Source organism: Aquila chrysaetos, chromosome 16 (genome assembly GCF_900496995.4).
Source record: "Aquila chrysaetos chrysaetos chromosome 16, bAquChr1.4, whole genome shotgun sequence".
NCBI classification, from domain to species: domain Eukaryota; kingdom Metazoa; phylum Chordata; class Aves; order Accipitriformes; family Accipitridae; genus Aquila; species Aquila chrysaetos.
In genome coordinates, this window is record NC_044019.1 from 19,907,419 (window position 1) to 19,932,753 (window position 25,335).

Consider the following 25,335-nt stretch of genomic DNA (forward strand, 5'->3'; position numbering starts at 1 on the left):
ATGCCGACATGGGCTTGTCTCTGCATGGGTCTGCAGGTCCTGCCAGGAGCCTGCTCCAGCATGGGCTTCCTGCAGGGTCACAGCCTCCTTCGGGCACCCACCTGCTCTGGCGTGGGGTCCTCCCCGGGCTGCAGGTGGAGATCTGCTCCACCGTGGACCTCCCTGGGCTGCAGGGGGACAGCCTGCCTCACCATGGTCTTCCCCACAGGCTGCAGGGGAATCTCTGCTCCGGCGCGTGGAGCATCTCCTCCCCTCCTTCTGCACTGACCTTGGTGCCTGCAGGATTGTTTCTCTCACATGTTCTCACTCCTTTCTCTGGCTGCAGTTTCTGTGCCCCGCCAACTTTTTTTTCCCTTCTTAAATCTGTTCTCCCAGAGGCACTACCATGGCTGCTGATGGGCTCGGCCTTGGCCAGTGGCAGGTCCGTCTTGGAGCCGGCTGGCATTGGCTCTGTTGGACATGGGGGAAGCTTCTAGCAGCTTCTCACAGAACCCACCCCTGTAGCACCCCCACTACCAAAACCTTGCCATTCAGACCCAAGACAAAAATAATCATAGTAGTTGTTCAGTAAGCTGTGTTCTGGTGGGAATTGTAGAGATAGACCTACTCTCCTACAGTATCCTGAAGGACTCTTATTTTAATGAGAACAGTGAAGTTGGAGGATGAAAGTGTGCTTCTTGGTGGGTTTCCTTTTTTTTTTTTTTTCCTTCCTCCCTGTAATCTTGTTGTGCTACAAGAACATGCCAGTCTCCAACTTACTAGCCCTCTAAGCCTTCCTTCTGAGTTGTTGACCTAGTTCAACTTGAACTAGGAATTTCAGATATGCATGTCGTGGCAGCTAGGTGTTGTGTTGCATTATTTCTTTCAGGTTTTATGAAAAATGTAGGATTGGGATTTAGCTTGAGGAGATCAAAGGTATGCTGGCTTTCCCACTCTAGTAATGGGGCATGAGGATGCCAGTAAGAACAGGGTAAAACTTAGGAAAATTATCCTGAATATTGAGAGATGGTCTAGATTAAGACTGTGGCATATGGTTCTAAGCAGAAAGTTAGGATGATCTGTGCTGCTTTTTGGGGGAGGGTGGAATATTTAGGAATACTTTTATATACCCATCACTGAAACATTTAGGAGTGAATTTACTAGTTACTACATTTTGCTTGTGTTTTGTCTTGCTTTCTGCTAATGAAATTTCTGTTTAATCAACAGAGATGCTGTTCAGTTAAATGTGACTGCCACACAACAGCTCCTCTTCTTGGCACAGCGAATGAAGAATCTGGAAGTGTTCATGCATGTTTCAACGGCCTATGCATACTGCAATCGAAAACAGATTGAGGAAATAGTTTATCCACCTCCTGTTGATCCCAGGAAACTGATAGATTCTCTTGAGTATGTGTTATGTTTTATGAAGCTACTTCAGTAATCTGTAACCACTTGCTTCATAGTAATGAAGTACCAAAAAATGGTTAGGAACCTGAAAGATGAAGAAATTAGCTTATTATGCTTGTGTTTATGTCTGAAAGCATGGCTGACACTTCCCTTTTCTGTAAAGTAGATGGGTTAAGGTTTTATGGTCATGTTCAGCTGAGCTAGGTGTGGAGCGGTACTGAAGGAGAGGGATGCTCATGTCTACTCATGATGTCTCCTATATGCTGAGTGGCAGTTTTTCCACTGTATGATGAGCTGAATCGAGAGGTATTAAAAACAAAAAAGCTATGCTGTTAGAAGTGTGGTAGCACCAGCATTGTGAAGGAAAGGGGTAGAACCAAGACAGTCCACTTTAACAGCAGCCTTCACTACATCTGCCTAAATGCCATTACAAGATCAGACTGAGATACTGAAATAATATTACTTAACTGTTCAGAAACACAACTGTAGAAGTGGTTCCATTAAGTATGCAAAAAGTGCAAACATCAAAAAACTGTTTTCTGTAGCTTTTTAGTCTTGAATTGGGCATTACTGAGGGGAGAAAAATTACTCATTCTGTATTTTTTTCTGTGTACATTAGCTGTCCTGAGGTCTTATTTAGTAGCTGTCAAACCTTAACTGAAACAGGTGGCAAATATGGGATAAGTCAAGTGTAATGTAATAAATAATAATCTCAACTGTAAATCAGTCTCTCCCTTCTTCCCCATCATACAAAATATCACCCCTTGTAAGAGAAGTATGAAACTGAAAATAACTAATTAAAAAGTAAAACATCTTCTTTAACTTGTTATTATAGATGGAAGAGCACTAATGTTTAAAAACAAATGAGCTACTACCTAGAATGCACATTGAGCCAACTGTTTTTTATAATATTGACTTTAAATACACTTTCAAATGAGATATTCTGAAGTAGTCATATTTTTGTCTTTTCACAAGCAGAATAAATATAACTTAAACTGCTTGGTTTGGGCTTGGACAGCTGTCTGTATTATAGAACTCATGGTAGTGAGAGAAGGCTTTTGTAAACTTACAAAAGAGTGATCTGTCTAGCCAATAGCTGACTGAGACACAAACAGATCTGTGTCCTGTTCTGGGCTTTTCTACCCCTCTTCCCACCCCAATTCATATCATGAAGGGAGTCTGCATGTCAGATTTGATTCTAATAGGACATTGGTGAATAACTAAGTTGGCTAAATTGTATTTGTGTGGCTAAGATGTTGGCTGACTGAGGCAAGTAAAATAGTGGAGAACGTCAAAGTAGCAATGGTTCAAGAGGCACATGTTGTGCTTGTGTGATATGACTGAAGGTTATTACAATTTGAAATACAAACTGCTGAATGAATTGGGAAGCAAGATGGAATTGCAAGACCACTAAATTAAAGGGAAAAACATAGTGTCCCAGCTTGCTTCAGAGGTGGTGTGTGATAACTGAACACCACAAAGGTGGAGGTGATGCTTGTGATGGAGCTGGGACTCCTTTGCAATGACATCACTTTCTAGATCACTTAATGCTAACTGAGGAGCAGTGTGCCTGTGTCCCAAAGACGTAACTTGGTGTGTCTGCACTTCATGTTTGAGAACTTAGTTGATAGAATTGGGATTATTGTAAAGGAATGTACTACTTCCTCCATAGTTGGTGTGTAATAAATGAATTAATTGGGCAAAAAAGTAAATAGCTTAAGTAAATGCTTCTTTCAGTGGACACTAAACATGTAACACTCCTCTCTTACTGAAAAACTTGTTTTCATTTCAGTCTGCATCCCATTTTCTTTAAAGGAGAAAAAAAAATTCATGGTAAATTTAACAACAAAAGAAAAAAGATTTAATATTTAACAAAGTTCATAAATGCACTTACTTTCTACAGTACACCATATAAAATAGTTCCAAAAGTGTTTTGGAACTGGGCACGTGTTCTGGTGAAAGATTTTTGTTGTTGTTCTTGGCACTTACTCTCGAATGTTTAGTTTTATAGTTTAATTTGAAACAAAACGAGCATGAAGTCAGTGTAAACAGTCTTCTGTAAGTTGGTAGTAAAGTCCTTAAACCAGCTTAAATACACTGCTGCTGTAGTATCTCAAATACAACATTCTTCCTTAAGATCCCTTTTCAGAAGGGTTCTACCTATGCAGTTGCCATGTTAATTTAAATAGTAGTGTATAATCAAAATGAGTAATAGGCAGACTCTGTTACATTTGATTTTTCTGGCCTCTGGGATTGGTGTTCAGTTTAAATAAGCAAAAAACCCCTAACTCTCATATTTTGATGAATGATATTTGATGAATGATATCTTAGGAGGCTACATGGTTTTAAAGTTAAGCACAGTATAAGCTGTCAGACATTTATCGTTTGATTTCCAAATGCTTATGGAAATGTTTTACAACTTCTAGCTGTTTACAGTAGAAAGAAGTATGTAACATACTAACCGGTGGAAGTTGGTATTAAATTCTGAAAATCAGGCTGAGATTTAAAGCATAGTAGTTTAGTGTTGGATACTGGGGTTGTTGCAGAAATGTGAAATGCAGAACTGAGTTTTTAACTATTGCTTAAATTTCTTCACAGAATTTCTTATTCCTCTGCTTACATAGCTTCTAGGGGAATGCTAATGCTTTGGTGGTTTTGGTATGTTTTTGGGGTTTTTTTTGTTGAGGGTTTTTTTTTTTTTTTTTGCCTTGGTTAGTGTTTTGAAGAAGACATTGGATTTTAATTTTACTTTCCAAGGTATTTTTGATCTATCTGGTTATCCTTTTCACATATTGCTTTCACTCCCCCCTGCCCTCAGTGAAGCAACATGCAGTAATTTACACTTGCCTCTTATTTTGTTTCTTTAGGTGGATGGATGATGGCCTAGTGAATGATATTACTCCTAAACTGATAGGCGACAGGCCTAATACTTACATATATACAAAAGCCTTAGCCGAATATGTAGTACAACAAGAAGGTGCAAAATTAAACACAGCAATTATAAGGCCATCTATTGTTGGTGCTAGCTGGAAGGAACCTTTTCCTGTAAGTCACTGAGTTTTCACCTGACCGTTTTGTCTGTAAACTGTAGCACATACTGACAGCCTGTTTATCTAGTGACCTTCGTAGAGGAAAATCTTTTAGACCATGAAGTTGTGGCTTGGTTGCTTCTGGATAACAACTCTGATACAAAATCTGTCAAATACGGTATTATGTGTGAAATTTAGGGGTAAATTACTTCTAATCCTAGAACAATACACTTCTATCACAATGGGAGATACTATTTCACACGTGAAATAAATTGTCAGCTTTTTACTTCATGATTCTATGTATCTTCATCTGGTTTTCCCTCCTCAAGATGCTTTGCTATGTCAGTAGCTGCAAAGGGTGACTAAGAAAACTGGGGACTGCAGGACATAAAGATGTTTTGGCTCCACTTCTTTTAGTCAAACCCTGTAAGCTTTGCAGGGGATGGCATAAGTTCTTGTGCTGTATGCTGTATTGTTATATAGCATATATGCTATATACTTCCTTCTACATGGGAGATGGTATTGGAATAGCTTCTCCAGTTCAAGACTGTCTTTCAAGCCCTTAAAATCCATATAATTGACTTTGCCTACTTTTTTGAATATGTACAATGTACATGTCAAACCATTAAGTATATAGTGTCTAAATACTGTCATTAAAGTTGAGCAGGAATGGCTTCTGTTTGAAAAATGAAAACACTAATAATCGATTCCAAAACTGCTTATCTGTCTTCTATGAGTTCTTAGATGGTAGTCTAAAAACACTTGTAAACATGAATACTTTCAACATAAATGTATTTATACAGACAATGCTCTGCAGTTTATTCACTAAGAAATAAACAAGCTAGCGTCTCACTTTGAAGGACCAGTGAATCTTGTCTGAGTTATAGCAACTTGTTACATCACGAGATTTTGCTATGGAAGAACTTCATTTAGAGACATGGAAATTAGTATTTTTCTCCTCTTTATTCTCTTTTCCCTTTGCCCCTTATACTTGTAGAAACTTCTCAGATTTTCACTTGAAACTGCCAACTTCAGTATACTCTAACCAAATCCTTTCCCTCCCCCCTGTTCATAATAGGGATGGATTGATAACTTCAATGGACCTAGTGGTGTCTTCATTGCTGTAAGTAATGAATATACTTAAATTTTTTTCCTCCTTTCGGAAGGTAACAAAGCTTCATGTGTTTTACTGGTGGGTCTTCTGTCTCTTTTTTGTTGTTTTTTTTGTTTTTTTTTTTTTTTTTTTTAAGGCAGGAAAAGGAATTCTTCGAACAATGAGGGCTTCCAACGATGCAGTAGCAGACCTTGTTCCAGTAGATGTTGTTATCAATATGGCACTGGCTGCAGCCTGGTATTCTGGAGTTAATAGGTATAACAGGTGACAATAGAGAGTACTAAGTATTTTGAAATTGTATTGTGTATTTTAATAAATCAGTCTTCTATTGAACTTCTAATCAGTGTCCTGCTATTTCCCCAGGACAAAGGAATCTAAGGTTCTAACAGCATTAGTCCCTCAAAGTGTAACTTCCTTATGCCAAAGAGAAAGACATCACCTACTGATACTGTTGCACAAGCTATTCCTGAAAATTTCTTCCTGGGTCTTGTTGTAATCAATACAATCTACGGTAACATAGGTGATGCCTTCTCTGAAAGAAAAGAAATGTAATGGTTAAAGAATGAGAAAAATACTGGAAGATGTTAAATTTTTTGCTTTCTACGTCATGAGACTGATGCTTTCTGCTTTATGTAAATGATGCTGTTGAGGGAAAGGATAACTTTGGATATGTTTCTTGCCTGTGTTTTTAAAAGGTTGTTTGTCTTCTAACTTGCTCTTTTGTCTTTTTCCCCCCAGACCAAGAAATGTCATGGTATATAACTGTACAACAGGTGGCACCAATCCTTTCCACTGGGGTGAAGTTGGTATGCCATATTTCTTTTTTTCATAAGCTTTAATAGAAAAATAAGGTCAAATAAAAAAAGGACATGCTATACTCACTAGGTCATACTGTATTTTTATTGTTGAAACTATTATGATAGCCATACCTCTCAATTTTGTAGTGTATTGTGCTTTTTCATTATCTTCCTCTTGCAGCAGTATCACTGTATCATTTTGTTCTTGGGTTTTTTGTATTCCATTATAACTTAAACTGTGGAAGAACTGATTTTTGTTTGCTGCCATGACCTCATCTGCAGAGTGTGGGTAGTGTGCAGCAAAAAGCATTGCTCAGAGGAGCAGTAGTGATGTTGAGTTTAATGCCAACCTTACTAAATACATATGGATGAACAGCCCACAATTGGATGTTTTGTACATCTGCATAATTGAAAGGTATGGTAATAGTTTTGCACTTGCGTAGCTCTTTTTTGTGTTTGGCTTAAGTTAATTGTTGGCTGAGGTGGCTTTTTTAATCTTCAGATAGCTACATGAGACTTCAACTATTGATGTGCAAGGAAAAGTAATCTTTAAGAATGTATGGCCACCTATTTTCAACTCTTAGATATCCTGCCTAGAATGTAACTCATATGGCAAAAGCTTTGTAATAGTTTTTGTTATAAATAGCAATACAAGCTGGCTGGCATGGTAAAGCTGTTAATTAGCTTTCAATTTTTTAGAAATAGAGTTCTTAAGCTCAGATTATTTTCTTTCTTTCAGTTAACTTCAATACTTAAAGCTATTTTATTTCTTTTTACTACTTTCTTCATGCTTTTTACTTGCTTTTGCTCATTTTGTATGTATCTGTTTTTATAAACCTTGTTGCTTCAGCCAAACTTGGAAAATTGCTGACTTCATTTATATCCCAATTTGAATCAGGGTATTTAAACACCGTTTATAAACAACAGTATAAAGTTATGAGAGGTGATTAAAAAGAGAGATGAATTTCAATATAGCTTTTTTTAAGACATTGATCCTGCATATCTGTCATGTACAGAATTTTCAGGTGTCAGTAGGAGTTTCACATGGAGTCTCATCCTAATCACTTTCTTCTTAATGCTTAAATATGGATAAGTTGTTTAAAAATGTCATTTGAGATGCAGTTCAGATGCTTGCAAAGTCCTCAGTCTGTTCTTAAATTATGCTTCACACAAGAGATCAGAATAGCCTTCTTCATGAAATATAGATGACTATTTAAATATAGCTTTACATGCTATATAAACTGAAATTGCTGTGAGTTTTTGAAACCAACAACTTCTAAGGTAGGAAAGAGGAACAGAAAGAGAGAAGCTACAATAAAATATGATACTGAAGATGAAGGCGTAAAAGGCTTCTTGGTTATAATAAGAACCAGTTCAACTGTATTTTAGGTTAAAAGCTTATGACTCTTAGTTTCTGTGGATTGTAGAAGAGGTAGGGTGGTTATTTAAATAACATGCTGACGTAAGTATTGTACACTGTAATGTACTTTGACAGCCATTAAATTTTACATGGTTATTATCAAAGCTGTTATGCAACTTTTCTTTCTCAGAATACCATGTAATTTCTACTTTCAAGAGGAATCCTCTCGAACAGGCCTTCAGACGGCCCAATGTAAATCTAACTTCCAATCACCTTTTATATCATTACTGGATTGCTGTAAGCCATAAGGCGCCAGCATTCCTGTATGATATCTACCTCAGGATTACTGGAAGAAGGCCAAGGTAATGGTGACTAGCTCTGTCTTGTCTGTTCCTCTGACTTTTAAACAAACCTATGCTTACACTATGATGTATATTGATTATTTTAAAATTTTTTTTCTTCCCCTGAATGTGTTGTGACTAAAACTCAGCCTTTTTTTTTCCCCTGAGAACAGGTCCTTGAATTCAAAGTGTCTTTGAACTTTCTAGCAAAAATGAGGATGTTTTTGTTGGATAGTTTGGGGGTTTGAGTAGTCAAGGTAAACAGAATTACAAGATCTAGCAAGTGATGTTTGTGCTTGAATAATAAATATTCAAAATATGTTGATCCTTATTTTTTCCTACAGGACACCACATTAAATTGCATTTCAAGACAAATGTTTTAGAAGGTGCAGTAAGGCACCCTAACCGTAGTTTTCAGTCCAACCCCCTCTTGTATCAGTGTTGGATTGCTGTCAGCTATAGAGTGCCTGCATTTTTGTACGATCTTTTGCTCAGATTGACAGGTCGTAAACCATGGTAAGGACAACAGGGCTAAAAATATCTTGCTGGTAAGGTGGTGGAGTCCTGTGAAGAAGATGTGGCATTGGGCACTATCTAGATTTACTAACTATAAGCAATAACAATCCATTGGCTGTGTTTTGAAGAGATTAACGACTGGCTCAACAATGCTGTCCAAGATGCGTCTCGGGTCAGAATTCTAGTCAGTCATTAAACTCCAGTAAGTAGCTTGCATTAAGATTGTTGTTGCAATTATACACTGATAATGGAAAGGGGTACAGAATTAATAATTGTGGGTTATTCCTGTAGATGATACAACTTGATCTGATACGTTGGTTTGTATCATTTCAAGGTTCCATTCAGTGTATAATATTTACATTAGTATCTGGCTAACTTCTTAAGTGGTGAAAATGGCATAGCTCTGCTAAATGGGCTAAACTAAATTATGTAGAAGGAATATAAGATGTCACTTCAATTTGTTTCAGATTTGCCAAGCCATATGATCTTAACTCATTGCGTTTGTTGTGTTTTCAAAAGTATTTGTCTTCAGACTATAAAATCTCCACTATGGTGACAGTGTATTAACACAAGTGAGTATTCATTCATTGTCCTGTAGTCTAGGTCTGTCTTACTAGGAGGGCAAAAGGTCTGTAACAGACTTGGCACTGGATCAGTAAAAGGAAGCCATGTAAGTGGTTTGTAGGAGAAAACTTCTAAACTGCCTTGGGTTCTGTTGTTCCAAGTCTACTCAACTGTGTAATACGCACAGCAACAGTAGTGGCAGGAGGCTGTGCCTGTATAGTAGTCTTCCCACATTAAAAAGATGTGAGCTCTTCACATCAAAAGAAAGTATTGAACATACAAGTTCCTAGCTTTTAGGTTCTTTTGCAATTTCAAGTTATTCTTAATAACTATTGATAGAAATTCCCTGATAAATGTGAAGACTTCATCACTCACTAAAAATAGTTATACTATAAATGCCAACCTACTGTCTTTCAAATGGTTAGGAAGTAATGCTGCCAGAATCTTTTAAGTCTTTAAAAGGTGTCTAGTCTTTTAAGTATTTGACCAGTGGGAGTAAAACAAGGCTGTGAATAATCATGTTATGTAGAACATTCTTAGCAGTTTTACATTAAACACTGGGAATGTTGAATCCTTGGTTTTGCTTTTCCTGGAATGCTTACTTGAAGTCCAAAGATGGCATTTAGAACTTTAATTAGTACTAGTACAATTGGTGACATTAAATATGTGTTTTCTAGCCTGTGAAGTACTACCAATATGAGTATTCCTACTTAGTTTAATAAAACAGTGGGTGGGTGAGTTTCCTATCATGCACAAGATTTCCAGTTTGGAGGAAAGATGGGGGATTCAACTAAAACAATTGTTCTGTCACTAAGGTTACTCAAATGCACTTGAAAGAAAAGCTTTTAAGTTTGATACGCAGCCCACTTACAGGAATATAGCTTTCATTATATAGTGCTCTTCTCTTTTTTCTTCTTTTTTTTTTTTTTTTTTTAGCATTTAAAAAATGGGAGCCTGCAGTAAAAGCAGTAGAAGGAAATAAATACATAGATGCAAGCAAGACATGCAGTGTTAAATCCTAATGGGCTTCATGTGTTGCTTAATAATAGAAGAAATTTGAGACAGATCTTTAGTCTTCCACTTTTTTCTGATCTTCTGGCTCAAAGTACTTTGAAAGCTGCTTTAACTGATGGGCTGGAGACAGTCATGGTATAGCGATGTACTACTGTTGCTGTGGTTGTTCTGTCCAGTTGACAGAATGGTTTTAATTACCAGGTAGCATGCACTAGGAAACTTGTAAAGCCTTCGAAACATTACTGGAGATTCTTAAACTCCATATAATGCTGTTCTGAGTGAAGAAGGGCTGTCTTAATCTGAAATGTGATCTTCACCAAGATTTAGCAGAAAGACTTGAGCGGTATAGTAAAAACACAGTAAAATCAGCACAAGAAAATTCAAATACTGTGCTTATTTGACTTCACATGGTCAGTAGCCTGCCTTCTGTGCTGAGTCTGAATTCATGTCTGAGGTCCTTATTGTGTGCAAAGTGGGGAAAACTAAGCAATGGAATTACTGTGTAGGTTTAACTGCACTGTTGTCATACCATCAGGATATTGTACTGCAACTGAATGAGAAATTTTTAACAAGTTGAAGAAATAGATCAGGCCTGTGACCCTTCAGAACTAAAGGATTATGCTCATAATAATAATAATGAAAAAATCTTCCTGTTCAGGGTTTTTTGAAAATTTATCTGTTGAAGTCTTTCTGCAATATGAAGTCATTCTTCTGGGTGTCACTTGTGGAAGCAATGTTTTTAGTGAGATGGAAATCTTTTTGCTGTTTTTGCATCTAGTTGAAGGTTCTTGAATTTAACAATTTTCTCGTAATACTAACAGTTAAGGGAAGGAAGAAATAATGCATATAATACTACTTCCAAATTTTATAGAAAGAACATGTACAATAAAGATTGGCATAATGAAGATTTAATATTTTATACTAAATACTTAAGACTATTACAGCATTGTGCAATTATATAAATAGTGGCGATAATCCTTAGCATACAAGTTTAAGGATGGTGTTGTCAGTAGCTTACCATATATACTTAGTTGTGAGCTAAGCTTATTAGTTGTGTAATTAACTTTAATATAAGGCATAGTTTTCTCCTCTAACTTTGCATAGGGCTTAGCACAACAGAACCATATGTTATTTAAAAACAATTCAGTGTATTTGAAATCTTAAAGCCTTTAAAAATACACACCTGGCAGATCTTTCCAATTACTCTGGAAGAACAGAATGTGGCATGAAATATTTAAAGTTGTAATTCAGAGATTTCTCCAGCAACTCATTTTCTGTTACTGCTTAGAAAGTTAAAGGGAAAGTGTGGTTGATGTATGTAGGGAGGTGTAAAGGATATAATTTCATATCTTATCACTTCAATTTAAAGCTTAAAACTTAACATGAAGCACCTTTCACATAGTAACTGTCTTACAAACCAGAATTGAGTAAAGAGTACACTTTCATTGAACAGATTAATATGGTTTTTCCTCTTGGAAGCACTTTTAAGTTGCGCATTTAAAGGAACCACAGAGCTGCTGGAAAGATTGGAGTTCTAGTAGTATGTCTTACACTTCAAAATTTACAGCCAAATGAAAATCTGAACAAAGACAAATCTGAAAGCTTGTTTTTTCGGTATTTTAGAAGAATATTTAAAAAAAAAAAAAAAAAACAACCATCTCTAATGCTTATGCAGAGACTTGCAGATTGGCAGCCTGTAGGTACACTGAAGGATCAGGCTGTATTTAGCATCAGAACTGTTTTTAGCCTGGAGACAGTAGGTTGCATGCAAGACTTCTTCAAAATGCAGTCATAGCCTTAAGCCAGGTTGCTTTCAATTGTCTGATATAGAAACATGCCCACCTAACTTATGGATAATTGAATTAACTATTGCCTAAAACTTTTGATGCCTGTGATGTGCTTCTCAAACTGGTGTAATGTATCTTGTGTTAATGGCAGTAAGGACTGCCTCGCAGAGGCAAAATTCTATCTAGTTTCTAGGTGAACGTCTTGCATGCTGTCACACTGACTTGCTGACTGCTGCTAATATTCAGTTCTTTATGATGATCAGCAGGGGTGACATTTTCTGTCTTCAGCTTATGAAGAAGGTGTGATGCAATGCTTGATATTTTACTGACTGGTTATATATGGCTTTGATATTTACAACTTTTATCCAATGGCTATCTCTGGAACAACCTGTGAAGTGTATATTTCAAAACTTCAGGTTGAGAGATAAAGCTCCATTCTGTGTATTCATGCTCTTTTTTGAGTTGTGTGTATATTCCCATTTGCAGGAGGAATATGGTGCCATTGACATTATAAAACTTAGTCTGCCAGAGGTACACAAGTGCCTGCTAAATAACATTCATTGCTGACATCTCTGAATAAGAGGCTGTCACCATACTTCTTTTTCTTAAAAAAAAAGTGTAGTTTCATGTTGATTTAGTGCAAACTAACAAGCTGTCACCAAGAAAGTTGGTCGTTTTCTGCCAACTTTGTAATTGATCTAGCAGCTTAGGGAATATGGAGACACTTGATTCTTTCGGCTGATATATCAAGAAACTACAAAGAAAAAAAAATTATTTTTCCATTGATGAGTTGAATCAGCTGATTCTGTGGCCAGTCACTAAATCCAATTTGAGTTGGAGGGAGGGAAAAAATCTGCAGCTGAGGTAGAATAACTCTTTTTAGCCACTTGACTTTTTAAAATTTTTTTTTTAATCAGCTTAGCTATGCTCTAAAACCATATCCTTAGGCAGAGACAGCAAGCTTCCCAGCAGAGGTTATTCTTTATGTTAGTTTAAATTCAGTTTAAGTTTTGTTTACAGAAAAGAGTGAAAACCAATGTCAGTGGCCAGTAACAAGCTCAAAATCCACACCTGTCTAATCAGATACTCATTTGCACCATTTAGTATTTTGCAGGGGCACAAGTTTTCTTAAACTGTAGCTGTCTAAGCACTCTAACTAAAACTCTGCTGCTCTTCCAGCTTAGTGTAAGAACAGAAATTGGGGAGGCACAAAAGGCAAGTCAACTGAGTTAAATAATCTTTAGACTGTCAGTGGACAGACCTCTGCAAAAAGTCTTAAGCACTTAGCCACCGTGTCCTGTTTGGCACTATTTTTCTCCAGGCCATTTTGATATGAGGTCTTTTCGGCTTATCTGATCAATGAGATCTTTGCTTTCCAAGTTTTGAGTTGTTTTCTGAATTTTTTTGTCTTAACTAATATGCTTTTTTTTATGTTCAGTCTTGTTAGCACAGGATATGTTTTGGATGCACAGTCTGTATTCCTAATTATTTTTGAATCAGAGGAACTCTGGTTCAACTCAGCTCTCATTGTTGCCACCTTGCCCAACTGGTGAAACTGTAAACAGGTGTTTGAAAGCATCTAGAAATGTCTACTAATGAGATTTGCTGGTGGTCTCAGATTTGTATTCAAATTTTACTCTGTAGATAGAGTCCTATGGGGTTTAAGGAAAAATATTTGTGTTTTTTGTGCTTTAGAGATATTCTTTTTCAGTGGTCTCTGCAATTCGTATTACTGCATTTCATGAGAAGAAAAAGAGGCAATTTTGATATTCCCTTAGATACTGAGATGCCAGCCATTAGTGACAGTAGGGGACCCTAATGTGATGCAAAATACTGACTTTAGAAGAGTTTCTGGGACAATGTGCTATATCCCTTCTACAAGTATGAATGCATCAAGGCAGCTTTCAGAGAAAAATCAGTGGGTTTTATTGCCTTTATGAACTTTATTGATCAAAACTTACCAATAGAAAGCCATTTCCTGTTAATGCTGGGTTGTTCTGCTTTCTTTGCCTCCCCTCCCACCTTCTCACTCTGTGCTTAAAATGATCAGTGTGTCCTGCTATAAGGATCAAATTGGAAGCAGTTCTGTGAGATGGAAATACCTTGAGCACCCAAAGCATGAATTTAATAGCATTAGGTTATGTGTACTAGTTAGTACTTACTAAAATTGATTGACCATCTCTAGCACTGTAACACTTGAAACAATGTTCTTGTCATAAATGTGAGAACTTTGCATCTCAGAGACTGGATGACTCACATTTTTTAGGTCCACTTCAGATAGTCTGATCAAAAAGAAACTTGCCCAATTGATCCTTATAACATAATTTCTCTGTACTCCAAGTGATGGTTTTGTAGAGTTGTTTCCTCTGCATAATAAGCAATGATGGAAGGTATTTCTGCATATTTTGAAGTGGCATAGAACTGATCACCTAACTAGCAGGATCTGCTATGATCTATCTGTGCCTTTATATTTTCCTGCCCTTTGCTGCAGAAGCACTAGGGTTAAGGGGCTAAGCCATATTTCTGGTGGTATTAAACGTTGATCTATTAGTGACCGTAAGAAACCAATTTTGTTTTGTTACAGAGACCTGGTCCTGCACAGTGTGCAGGAAGATCAGGGAAACTTACTCCCTTGCTTAAAGTTGTCACGTGCATATGTTCTGCACTGTGCAATTTGACTCTTTCATCAAGTCAAATTGTTCAGTACAGCTAGATATTCCAGTATGCTGAAGTGAAGAGTGTTCTATGTCTGTGTTCTAAACTAAGAGTTAACAACAGAAGACGTATTACCATCTCTTCTTTTTAGGGAAGAATCTTACCATTGCAGTGGGAAGTAGGATTAGGAGAAAAGGACTGTCCTATAATTTCTGATTCTATATAAAGATTGGACAGCCAAAGTTCACTTTAATAATATGCAGAAATATCTTATTGATAAATATAACATGCTTTGGGTACAGAGCAAGATGGGATATGTTAACATAGGGGTGTGGGGTTGGAGGGTAAAAAATTTATAATCTTACTGTCTGTTTTATTTGTTTGAACTAATCTTTACCACTGTAACCTGTACATTCCATGCCTTGGACTGTAGGATGATGAAAACAATAACACGTCTTCATAAGGCCTTGATGTTAATAGAATACTTTACAAGCAATTCGTGGATCTGGAATACTGAAAATATGACTATGCTAATGAACCAGCTAAGCCCTGAAGACAAAAAGGCAAGTACCTGTGTGATGTGGGCATGGAGACTGAAAGTGAAATATAAGCTCATTTAAGACTGACTAAGGACATAAGCTGGTAATGCTGCTTACTGTAATGTGGAGCTAACCCTAGTTCTAACTCAGTGCTGGAAATTCCTGTCACATTCTTTCAGTTGTGCCAGGGCTGTGTTGTAAGCTAGATCAGTGATGTGATCAGAGATGACGAAGGGCAGGGCCCCCTTGAAGGAGTCCTGATATAAAAGATGACTGTCTTTGGAGTGGCCTGATCACGTCATCTAGTGTTACCCATATATCAACCACGTGGCCAAGCTGTTACGGTTTTACCTACATCATGAATAAAACAAGGCTTTACTTGACCACTGTCTCTTTCCTGACGAACAGGAGAGACTTTTTTTTGCTCGTTTTTAAACTAGTAACAACTTTTATATACCCTTTTCATGCTTTGGCCAGAGTGCCACATGTATTCAAGAAACGTAAGTGTAAATTCTCTCACTTCTTTCTGAAGTACACTCTTGCTGTTTGAGTAAAACTGCCCCATACAGGGGGAGAAGTGTAACAAGCAGCATGACAGAAAAGTCCTGAAGGTTGTTGAGGAAGAATGAAAACTGAGTGCAGGGTCTCAGTAAGAGTGAATGAAAGAGCTCAAAGGAAAAATCTTTGTCTTCCCACTGTGTGTTGTTGACCATCTATGTGAGTTTCTATTTTTGTGCTATGTTTACCAGTCTCAAACTAACAGAAACACCTGTGTGGTGGTTTGACCCTGGCTGGATACCAGGTGCCCACCAAAGCTGCTCTATCACTCCCCTCCTCAGCTGGAGAGGGGAGAGAAAATATAATGAAAGGCTCATGGGTTGAGATAAGGACAGGGAGGGATCACTTGCCAGTTACTGTCATGGGCAAAACAGACTTGACTTGGGGAAAATTAGTTTAATTTATTACCAATCAAATCAGAATAGGATAATGAGAAATAAAACCAAATCTTAAAACACCTTCCCTCCACCCCTCCCTTCTTCCTGGGTTTAAATTTACTCCTGATTTTCTCTACCTCCTCCCCTCAAGCGGCACAGGGGGAATGGGAGTTGAGGACCGTTCATCACATGTTGTCTCTGCCACTCTGTCCTCCTCAGGGGCAGGACTCCTCACACTCTTCCCCTGCTCCACCGTGGGGTGCCTTCCACAGGAGACAGTCCTTCATGAACTTCTCCAATGTGGGTCGTTCCCACAGGCTGCAGTTCTTCACGAGCTGCTCCAGCATGGGTCCCTTCCATGGGCTGCAGTCCTTCAGGCACAGACTGCTCCAGTGTGGGTCCCCCGTGGGGTCACAAGTCCTGCCAGCAAACCTGCTCCAGCCTGGGCTCCTGTCTCCATGGGGCCGCAGGTCCTGCCAGGAGCCTGCTCCAGCATGGGCTTCCCCATGGGGTCGCAGCCTCCTTCGGGCATCCCCCTGCTCCGGCATGGGGTCCTCCCCGGGCTGCAGGTGGAGATCTGCTCCACCATGGACCTCCCTGGGCTGCAGGGGGACAGCCTCTCTCACCATGGTCTTCCCCACCACGGGCTGCAGGGGAATCTCTGCTCCGGCGCCTGGAGCACCTTCTCCCCTCCTTCTGCACTGACCTGGGGGTCTGCAGGGTTCTTTCTCTCAGACATTCTCACTCCTCTCTCCAGCTGAAGTTGGTGTTGCACAGCTTTCCCCCTCCCCTTCTTAAATCCGTTCTCCCAGAGGCACTACCACCGTTGCTGATGGGCTCGGCCTTGGCCGGCGGCGGGTCCATCTTGGAGCCAGCTGGCATTGGCTCTGTCGGACGTGGGGGAAGCTTCTAGCAGCTTCTCACAGAAGCCACCTCTGTAGCCCCCCTGCTGCCAAAACCTTGTCATGCAAACTCAATACAACCTCGATGTGGCTAGCTGGTTTTCCCTGGTGCCTAGTACTGACTGAAGCCACCTTCCTTTCCTGCACATGTGCCTGTGCTGCCAGATTCCGACCTCCCTGTGCCTCATATGCCTGGGAAGAGTTACACCAATCTTATCGGATTCATTCCAAGTTACTCAAAAATATGCTTGTGCGATAGTGCAGCTGTAATGGAATGGACTTGTTCTCCACACCAGTATGTCTGATAGGAAGATACATGTATGTGTTAAAATAAAGAAGTATTGTAACTGAGATCAATTGCTGTGCCCCCCCCCCCCCCCCCAGCTGAGTTTAAACTTCCTTTCTACTATGGTTTTGTTGGTTAATATTCAGCAGGATAAAAATCACCAGTTACAGTTTTAAAAACTCAAATTCCCTTACGCATTTAGAACAGTGTTGTCATCTTTAAGATGTTTTTTCCTATTCAAGTGTTTTCCAGAATCTTGTTCTATAGTTAAGTTGAAGAAAAGCTGCCAAACGCTAAAAGCTAAAAATAGGAAGTAGAATAGCTTTTAGTGATTCTTATGTGGAGAGGATTTCCACTCCTTCCCCCCCATCTCACCTCCACCCAGCAACTTGAATTCAGAAAAAGTTTAAAAAACAAAACCAAAATAATCCCAGAGCTTTGGACTGTTAGTATTTTCAAATAGCTGTTTTCGATAATAAGTGCATACAGCAATAAAGAACTAGTTGGAATAATGGTTGAAACTGTACTTTCTTTACTTTTACATTCTTGCTATGATGATATATTAAGGAAAATAACATTTAATTGAGACCTTCTGATAACTTACTAGTACTAGAAGGCTGTATATCTTATATCATGACTGCTGACATTTAACTTGCAAACAATGCTGAATTACGGTGTGAGGGATTGTCTTCAGAACTGCAATGCGTTTATTTTTCATCATACCTTATAACACACCTGCCATGCTGTTAAGCAGCTTATTTGGAAACATGGACTTGGGGATTTAGCATAAGTATAACAACTTTTAAAGCCGAATACAGTTTCACTGCACAAAACTGTTTACTCGTTTCTTGTTCCTGTAATGATCTTACTTATTCTTTTACCTGAAACAAAATTGGCAGAGCTGAAAGCCTGCTAGGAAAATCTTGGTATTTATTTGCACTTAAACAGCTGTTGTGGTAGAATCTTGAGATGAAGAAATCAATACATCAGTGAAAAACTTTAGTTGTGAATTTGCTGTAGTAACTTCCTCTCCTGAGGAAGATACTCGTGTGGTTCTTTTTAAAATATAGCTGTCCAACTATAAGCACAGCTAAAAGAACTCTGCATTTATGCAACAGTGAACTAGGCACAGAGCAGTGTTCATTCTACAGCATATTAGAATTATTTTGTTGCTTAAAAGGAAACAATATAATAGAAAATAGTTATTTCTAGAGAATTCCTTACAGACAAATGAAATGGTAAAGCAGTGCACTTGGAAGTGGAGGGAAAAATACTACTGCTGAGGAGGAAAAATAAGGCATGAAATGGTTGAGATTGGGAAGAGGTGGTTTAAGAAGCTGGTACTTGAGTCAGAAATGGGATCTAAATCTGGATTGTTCTTATGAATAAGGACAAGATAACTTTTTTGCATCAAAGACAAATTGGAATTATCTGGTATAAAGGCATTTATTCTTTTCCTTTAAGTTATTCTATTTAGCAGGTGAATTTTTGGGTAACTAACAGTGAAAGCTTTTATTTTATGCAGACATTTAATTTTGATGTTCGACAACTACATTGGGCAGAATACATGGAAAATTACTGCATGGGAACGAAGAAATATGTGCTGAATGAAGAAATGTCTGGCCTCCCTGCAGCTAGGAAACACTTGAATAAGTAAGTATGAACTTTTATTTTCCTCTGTTTATATTTTCTGTGTTTTCCTGCCCTTGTCAAGTTTCGCTTTTCCATATTATGACTTAATTGTTCTTTATAGCACCTGTTTAGGTCCTCCAGAATTCTTCTGTTCCAGTCCAGTGGTCTAAAGCATTTTCTGAAGAAGTCAGCTGTCATCTTTTTTGTTCCATTTGTTGCTCCTGAGTTGCTCTCAGTACTAATAGTTACAGTATTGGTCTGGGGTTATGGTTGCAGCTCTGATCACTAGTGTATACTGTAATCCAGGTTTCTGATTTTACCCAAGTGTCTTTTGGAAGGTAAACAGGTACACAGTAACACAAGGTCAGAATGGCTTGTTCAGTTAAGGAGGTTTAATAGAACAATAGTTGTTTCTTCTGGGAATGTGATCTTTTGAAGCAGGTGAGTAAACAGGCATGGACTCTCCACCTCAGAGTAGGAAACTTTGATGTTGGTGCTTTAAGATGACTTCTCATAGCCTTTTATCTGTGGCTTAACTCCTCCAATTTGAATGCATGGTTACTGTCCAGAATTTTACTGGCACAGCTGCCCTTGTTTTGTTCTTGGCTGATTCATGAAGACAGTTGCAGACTTTTTGATTTGTCTCTTTAAAGAGTGACATAAAAGTGATTAATCTTGTTCTGCAATTCTACTTCACATCGGCTATCCTGATAGCACAAAGAGAAGTGGCATAGGTCATTACTTGTGTCATTTTTCTAAAGACAAGGATTTGCAGTTGTAGAGCGGATTGGCATGATATGTTATGATCTCAGAGATACTTTTGAAAGATGGTAATCTTTGATAACAGTAAGGATAGCTGAAGAGGTGTCCCCTTCAGATTTTTTTTTTTTTTTTTAAAATCTAGATGCTGTTAAAAATGCACAGGAGTTATCATACAGTTGCCATTCTTTGTACAAGGGATCGTACCAAGAATAACATGAGAAATAGTCTTGTATTGGAACAGCATCTGGTTGCCCACAGCTCTCAGTTTTTAAGTGGATTATTTTGCAAGAGGTTTAGATTCTAGCATATATTTACTCTGAGCTATTAAGTTGGCCTCTTCTGTTACCATCTAGCTCTTTAATCTGAACTTGAAGAATCCACTGCTTCAATATTAAGCAGATGTGGCAGCCTAGGTAGGGGACCTGGCTTCTCTAGGAAACTACTGAGTAGAATTTTTCCTCGAATAGAAAAGTGGGCTTTACTTTTGTAATACAAAAGTTCAGGCTGTTTTTTCTGCAAATAAGGTATGTAGAGGAAGGTCTGGCTATACTAACACCCAGCCTACCTGTAAAACAAGATAAGGGCAGTCAGTATTTCCTTAAAAAGAGGTGCCTTAAAAATACAAATTGTCATGATCTACTGAACCAAAGAGATTGCTCTGTTTCCAAGAAATCTGAGCCAATTCTGGTTGCTGTTTGTCTTGAAGCTTCCATCTTTACCTGTGAGAAGATTACTAAAAGTCACAGTTGCTCTAAAAGGACACTTTGTTTCTTCTAATCTTTACTCCTTCTCAGAGAACTATATTTAAGTTTAAAATTGCAGTGAAGACTCCAGGCTCTGTGGTTGGAAAATCCTATGATGTTGGGTTTTGGGGGTTTTTTTTTGGTCAGTGGCAGTTGGAGTTACTTCTACATATATATGAAGTTATAAATATGTGGAGGGGAGTAGGGGAGTTCATAGTGTTAAATATTTCCTTGTTCTTGGGGTGGATGGCAGCCTTCTACAGGTAAGTTACTGTATGTGTGACCTTGGCTTTAAGGTGTTTTTATCAAGCAGCTATAAAGCAGAAGTACCTGTGGTTAGCTACAGGGCTGGCTCTGTTCCTTAGTTTTCATGTGTTCCAGTTTCCAGCAGTGAACTAAGGAAAAGCCTTCTCTGTTTGGTCCTTCACTTATCAGCTTACTTCCGTCGTTCATGTAATACCACTCACAGTGTATCTTGAGATGAACAGATGAACAAATTAAATTCTACATTACAAGTTAATTTTTAGAGTGCTCTTTTTTCCTGTAAGTCTTGGTACCTTGGCTTTTAATTATTTCTTTTGTTTTCCCTTAGGTTAAGGAATATACGCTATGGCTTCAATACAGTTCTTGTGATCCTGATCTGGCGTATCTTTATTGCAAGGTCACAAATGGCAAGAAATATCTGGTACTTTGTGGTTAGTCTGTGTTACAAGTTCCTCTCCTACTTCAGAGCTTCCAGTACTATGAGATACTGAAGAAGAGAATTTAGCATTAGGACATCTATGCATATGGTGGTCTAACTGCACAAAGCCTGTAACATGTAGTCATCTCACATTTTGTAAAAGCATAATTTCATCTTAAATTGGAGTGCAAAATATACAGTATGGTATATGTAATGTTAGTTGTGTATCTTCCTGGAAACAGAGAAAATAAAATGGTCAAGTGCCAGGTTGAATTGGCATTAGACAAGCGTTTAAATAACTTTTAACTCTTTGACCTGGGGAAAACATTTTAGACCACTGACCAACATAACTGTGCAATTTGCAACATGTTTGATTGAAATCTGCCTTAACATGATTTTTTTTCTTTTTAAGTTTTACTCCACATTGAGCAAGATAAATATTGACTTAGTAGTTGCTGTAGACCTATTTATTTGAAATTCTTCTAAATTACAAAGGGTTTTGCAAGTTGCAAAAGTGTATAAATGATGGTGGATCTCCTGAAAAAAATTATTTGAGGACTTTTGTAATTTGTCTTTACTTTTTGCCACTTCTTCCCTTCTTCTCAAAGTAGGGATGCAACAATGGTGCCTACTTTGCTTTAAAAGAAAAAAGGAAAAAAACAACAAAACAAAAAAAACCAACCTTCCTTAATTACTGAAAGGCCTTTTGTCTGATCTGGTCTTCAGAATGCACTTAGTGACTCAGTTCTGTGCTCAAAACTGGCTGCATCCAACTTGCATTTATGTCGTCATGAACAATTTGCTTCTCTGAAAGCAGAGTTGATCCTATCATTGGGTAGATGAAAGGAAATGTAACCCTGAGGGGGGCAAAAATAAAGTCATTGATTGTCCTCTTTTTTAATGATTTTTATTGGGAACACAGAGCCAGCACTGGATTGTTACACTTCCGACTTCAAAAGGTAAATGTATTTGAAAGGAATTTATTATGCTTAGTTGCTATTTATGTTACTGGTAATAGTAGTTGGACAAACTATAGGCTTTCATTAAGAGATATACCTGTTTTTAAATTCTAAGCAATGTTAGCAAATACTTCATGAATTAATAATTTCTAAAATCTGAGCTATGAAATTTGATGCATGGACAACACTAATGCATAAGCACACTTTCTCATCCCTGCCCCAATAAAACCTCTCATTTCACTGGGCAAGCAGAGCAAGATGTACCTTGCTTCAAAATGAAAGTATGTTAACAATTCTTCCATCTATCTTTTATCTTAAATTACTAGGATTAAATCTGAAGAAATGGTCTTTCTGCATGTTAATTTGTTTCGGTAGGGAAACCATTTGTAAAAATAGCAAGGTGTAAGAAAAGATTGAATCCTTGTTTAAGGCAATACATGAAGATCCCTTTAAATTTTGGTTGCACAGAATTCTGTCTGAGAACACTGTAATGCTCCTTTAATTGATGCACTGACCAGCACCGTTGCCCAGTGTTTGTTCATTAAGATCAGTTTATACTGATGAGTATGTTCTTGAATCTGCTTGGAAAGGCAAATAATGACTTAATTACACAAGAGCTACATTATACTTGCCCTTGATAGTTTTTTGTCCTATTTGAATTAAGTAGGTAAAGAACTTATTTTGCTATTCTTGTGAAAACTCTTACTTTCAAGAGAACACCTTTCATGCAGGTGTATATCTCATTTTGAAAAGATAATGGCTTCCTTGTTGAAGCTAAATATTCTGTAGTAAGTAGTTAAGCTGTAATTCCTTTTTAAAATTACCCATGTATATATAAAGCTAGTGATGAAAAGCCTAAATGGTCTAGGACCACACCTTGTGTGAGAGACCTCTAACTGGCTGAAAATAAATTATGGCTTCTGTGATTGAAGATGTTACACTTGAACAAACACATTAGGTGTATTACATTTTTAGTTGCCTCCCCAAGTATCTTACTGGACCTGAAAGTATGCTTAAGCATTCTTGCATTGTAGACTTTTTTCAGAGGTGCCTACTATCCAGTGACACCCCTTGTCCCATGTTGGCATGTGGCTGAAGTTTGAAAAGACAAATACATCATATTCTGAAAATGATTCTGTGAAGCAATTCACTTATGAATTTTGGTTGTTTATTGTACATGATACGTATAATGTTCATTTGTTTATACTGAGAACTATGAAGCCAATGAACTGATTATCTCTGGTCCAAAACACTGCTTAAAAAATATATTCTTTTGAATAAATAACGAAGAAAAGGATTAGTTTAAACATAAGGGTATTTAACCTCTACTCTTTCAACATTTGCCAATTTAGAAACCCAATTTTTTTTCCTCTTTGGAGACCGTGGTTCTGTGCACTATTGGTATCTTACACAAATTTATCAGTCATCCTATTTAATTGACAATAGATTCAGTGTCGCATTTATTACCTTAGTTTTGTCACTTCCTGTGGTCAGTCTGTGAAATTCTATCTGAAACGACTGGGTTTTTTTCCATATCAGAACCCTGTTCCCTTGCAGTTCTTCATACCAGTGTTTGCACATAACATGTTGATCAAAAATATACAGGAACTATATTTTGATACAGTAAGCTAGACGCACTGTACTGACGAGCAAGTTACAGGAGGTATTCCAGTTGGTTAAATAGGAAGAGCAGTCTGAAATAACATGATCACTTAACAGTTACTGGTATTTAAATTTGGGATGAGGAGAAAAAAATTACATTTTCCTGTAATGTTTTTGTCTGCTGTAGGAACAGATGTTTGGAAACAAATGCTAAATCTGTGAGCTTTTATAAGACATAAACAGAAATATTGGGTGCCTTTGTTTGTAAACCAAAAATAAACAAATCCCTTGAAAGTGGTGTTCCAGTGGTTTGGGTTTTTTTTGCATGTTTCTAGTCTAATTTGTGGAAAATAACTGGTTAATGTAAATGCTGTCTTAATATACACAAACATGCTCTTTCCTTTGTGAGAAACTTTGAAAATGAAGTTAAGGACTAATACTGCATTTTAAAAAAACAAAACAGGAAAACCTTCACAATCACAAAACAAAAAAACAACAAACAGAACCCCCCACAATCTAAACCTTCATGAGGTGATATCAAAACACATGGTGAGGTATGCTGGGTCATGGTGACTTTCTTGTATGTCAGCTAGTTTTCTCTTCGCTGTCATTGCCTGTTCCTTTGTCGTACTAGTTTCAAATTTACTTAAATAGATGGGTGCTTTTTCATGTGGTTTAAAAGGATACTGTGGTTTTGCAGTGGCTTTTGGATTAATATTTCAAGGAATTGTAAGTGACTACACTACCTGTAGCATCTACATTTTGTGGTGAGGGAGGAGAAGGTAGCATTAAGTTAGTGCATCACCAAAATGGCTTGGTTTTTTGTTTTTTAACCTTAATTTCTTGGAATCTTCAGATTTCATGGATTCTTCCTCCTTTTATCTAGAGATCATACATCATCTGTAAGCTGTGGTTTGGTGTCTACCAGCTTTTTAAGCTTTCCTTTACTTGACTTTAAGACTTAAACTACCAGATATAGATGGGGTTTTTTTGGTGTCTTTGATTCAAAATTGGAAGCCAAGAACCAAAAAAAAAAGTTTTAAGATGTTATCCCTTATGTGTCTTGTGCTGTTAAACATTTTACCCTTTTTTCATAGTGCAGTATTACATTGTACATTGTTCAAAAACAAAGAACAAGTTTACAGAAGTAACTTGGATCTGAGAAGTACCCTGCACAGAGCTGGGAAATATAACTTTTCATAATATTTTTGCATATTTCACAATCTGCTGAGCAGACTTTAAAACAGAAATGAAGAAAAGTCACCAAAGAGTGGCTGCTCTGGGGAAATGTAAGTGAATTGGTTTGAAGTGTATTCATGCTGTTTGTCAGTCTTCTTGTGCTGAAGTATGTGCAATTTATTTTGTCTAGCCTGGTGACATTCACTATGTGTTTGTGTAAATCTCTATAGAGACTGTAAAATAGTTCCAATGGAGCTGATATGAATTGTCTGCTCTTATTTTTAATGTGTGCTATACCATCATAAATTTAGAAGCAAAGCGTGACAGGTCTCACCACTTTAAATCCTAGGTTTTCTTGATCTCTTCTAGAGTATTCTTCAGAGCTTCTTCAGACAACACTCTCCTCCTTTCTGTCTGCAGATGACTGCAAGTTAAAGGTTACTTAACCAACCTGTGAGCTGCTTCTCTGCTGTCTCGAACTAAATTTAACCCTGCATCCACTTTCAAGATATTTATAAATGCTTCCCTCCTTAATGTTATCTTAGTACTTT

The 25,335-nt window shown here is 37.6% G+C and overlaps 1 protein-coding gene across 5 annotated transcripts in view; it reads left to right on the forward strand.

The window, feature by feature from the left end:
• The window catches only part of FAR1 (fatty acyl-CoA reductase 1), a 41,694-nt gene extending 17,791 nt beyond the window's left edge, over nt 1–23,903 (forward strand). For 2 of the 5 annotated variants that reach the window (XM_030039573.1, XM_030039574.2), the window contains exons 4-12: nt 1,207–1,386; nt 4,254–4,431; nt 5,494–5,538; nt 5,666–5,793; nt 6,268–6,335; nt 7,877–8,048; nt 14,997–15,126; nt 18,751–18,878; nt 20,955–23,903. In XM_030039573.1, coding sequence (XP_029895433.1) covers nt 1,207–1,386; nt 4,254–4,431; nt 5,494–5,538; nt 5,666–5,793; nt 6,268–6,335; nt 7,877–8,048; nt 14,997–15,126; nt 18,751–18,878; nt 20,955–21,117 — 1,192 coding nt within the window. In that variant the 3' untranslated portion in view covers nt 21,118–23,903. Of the gene's footprint in view, nt 1–1,206; nt 1,387–4,253; nt 4,432–5,493; nt 5,539–5,665; nt 5,794–6,267; nt 6,336–7,876; nt 8,049–8,371; nt 8,544–14,996; nt 15,127–18,750; nt 18,879–20,954 lie in introns of all 5 variants that reach the window. The other 3 variants (XM_030039575.2, XM_030039576.2, XM_030039577.2) reach the window with 3 other exon arrangements.
• The last annotated feature ends 1,432 nt before the right edge of the window (nt 23,904–25,335 follow it).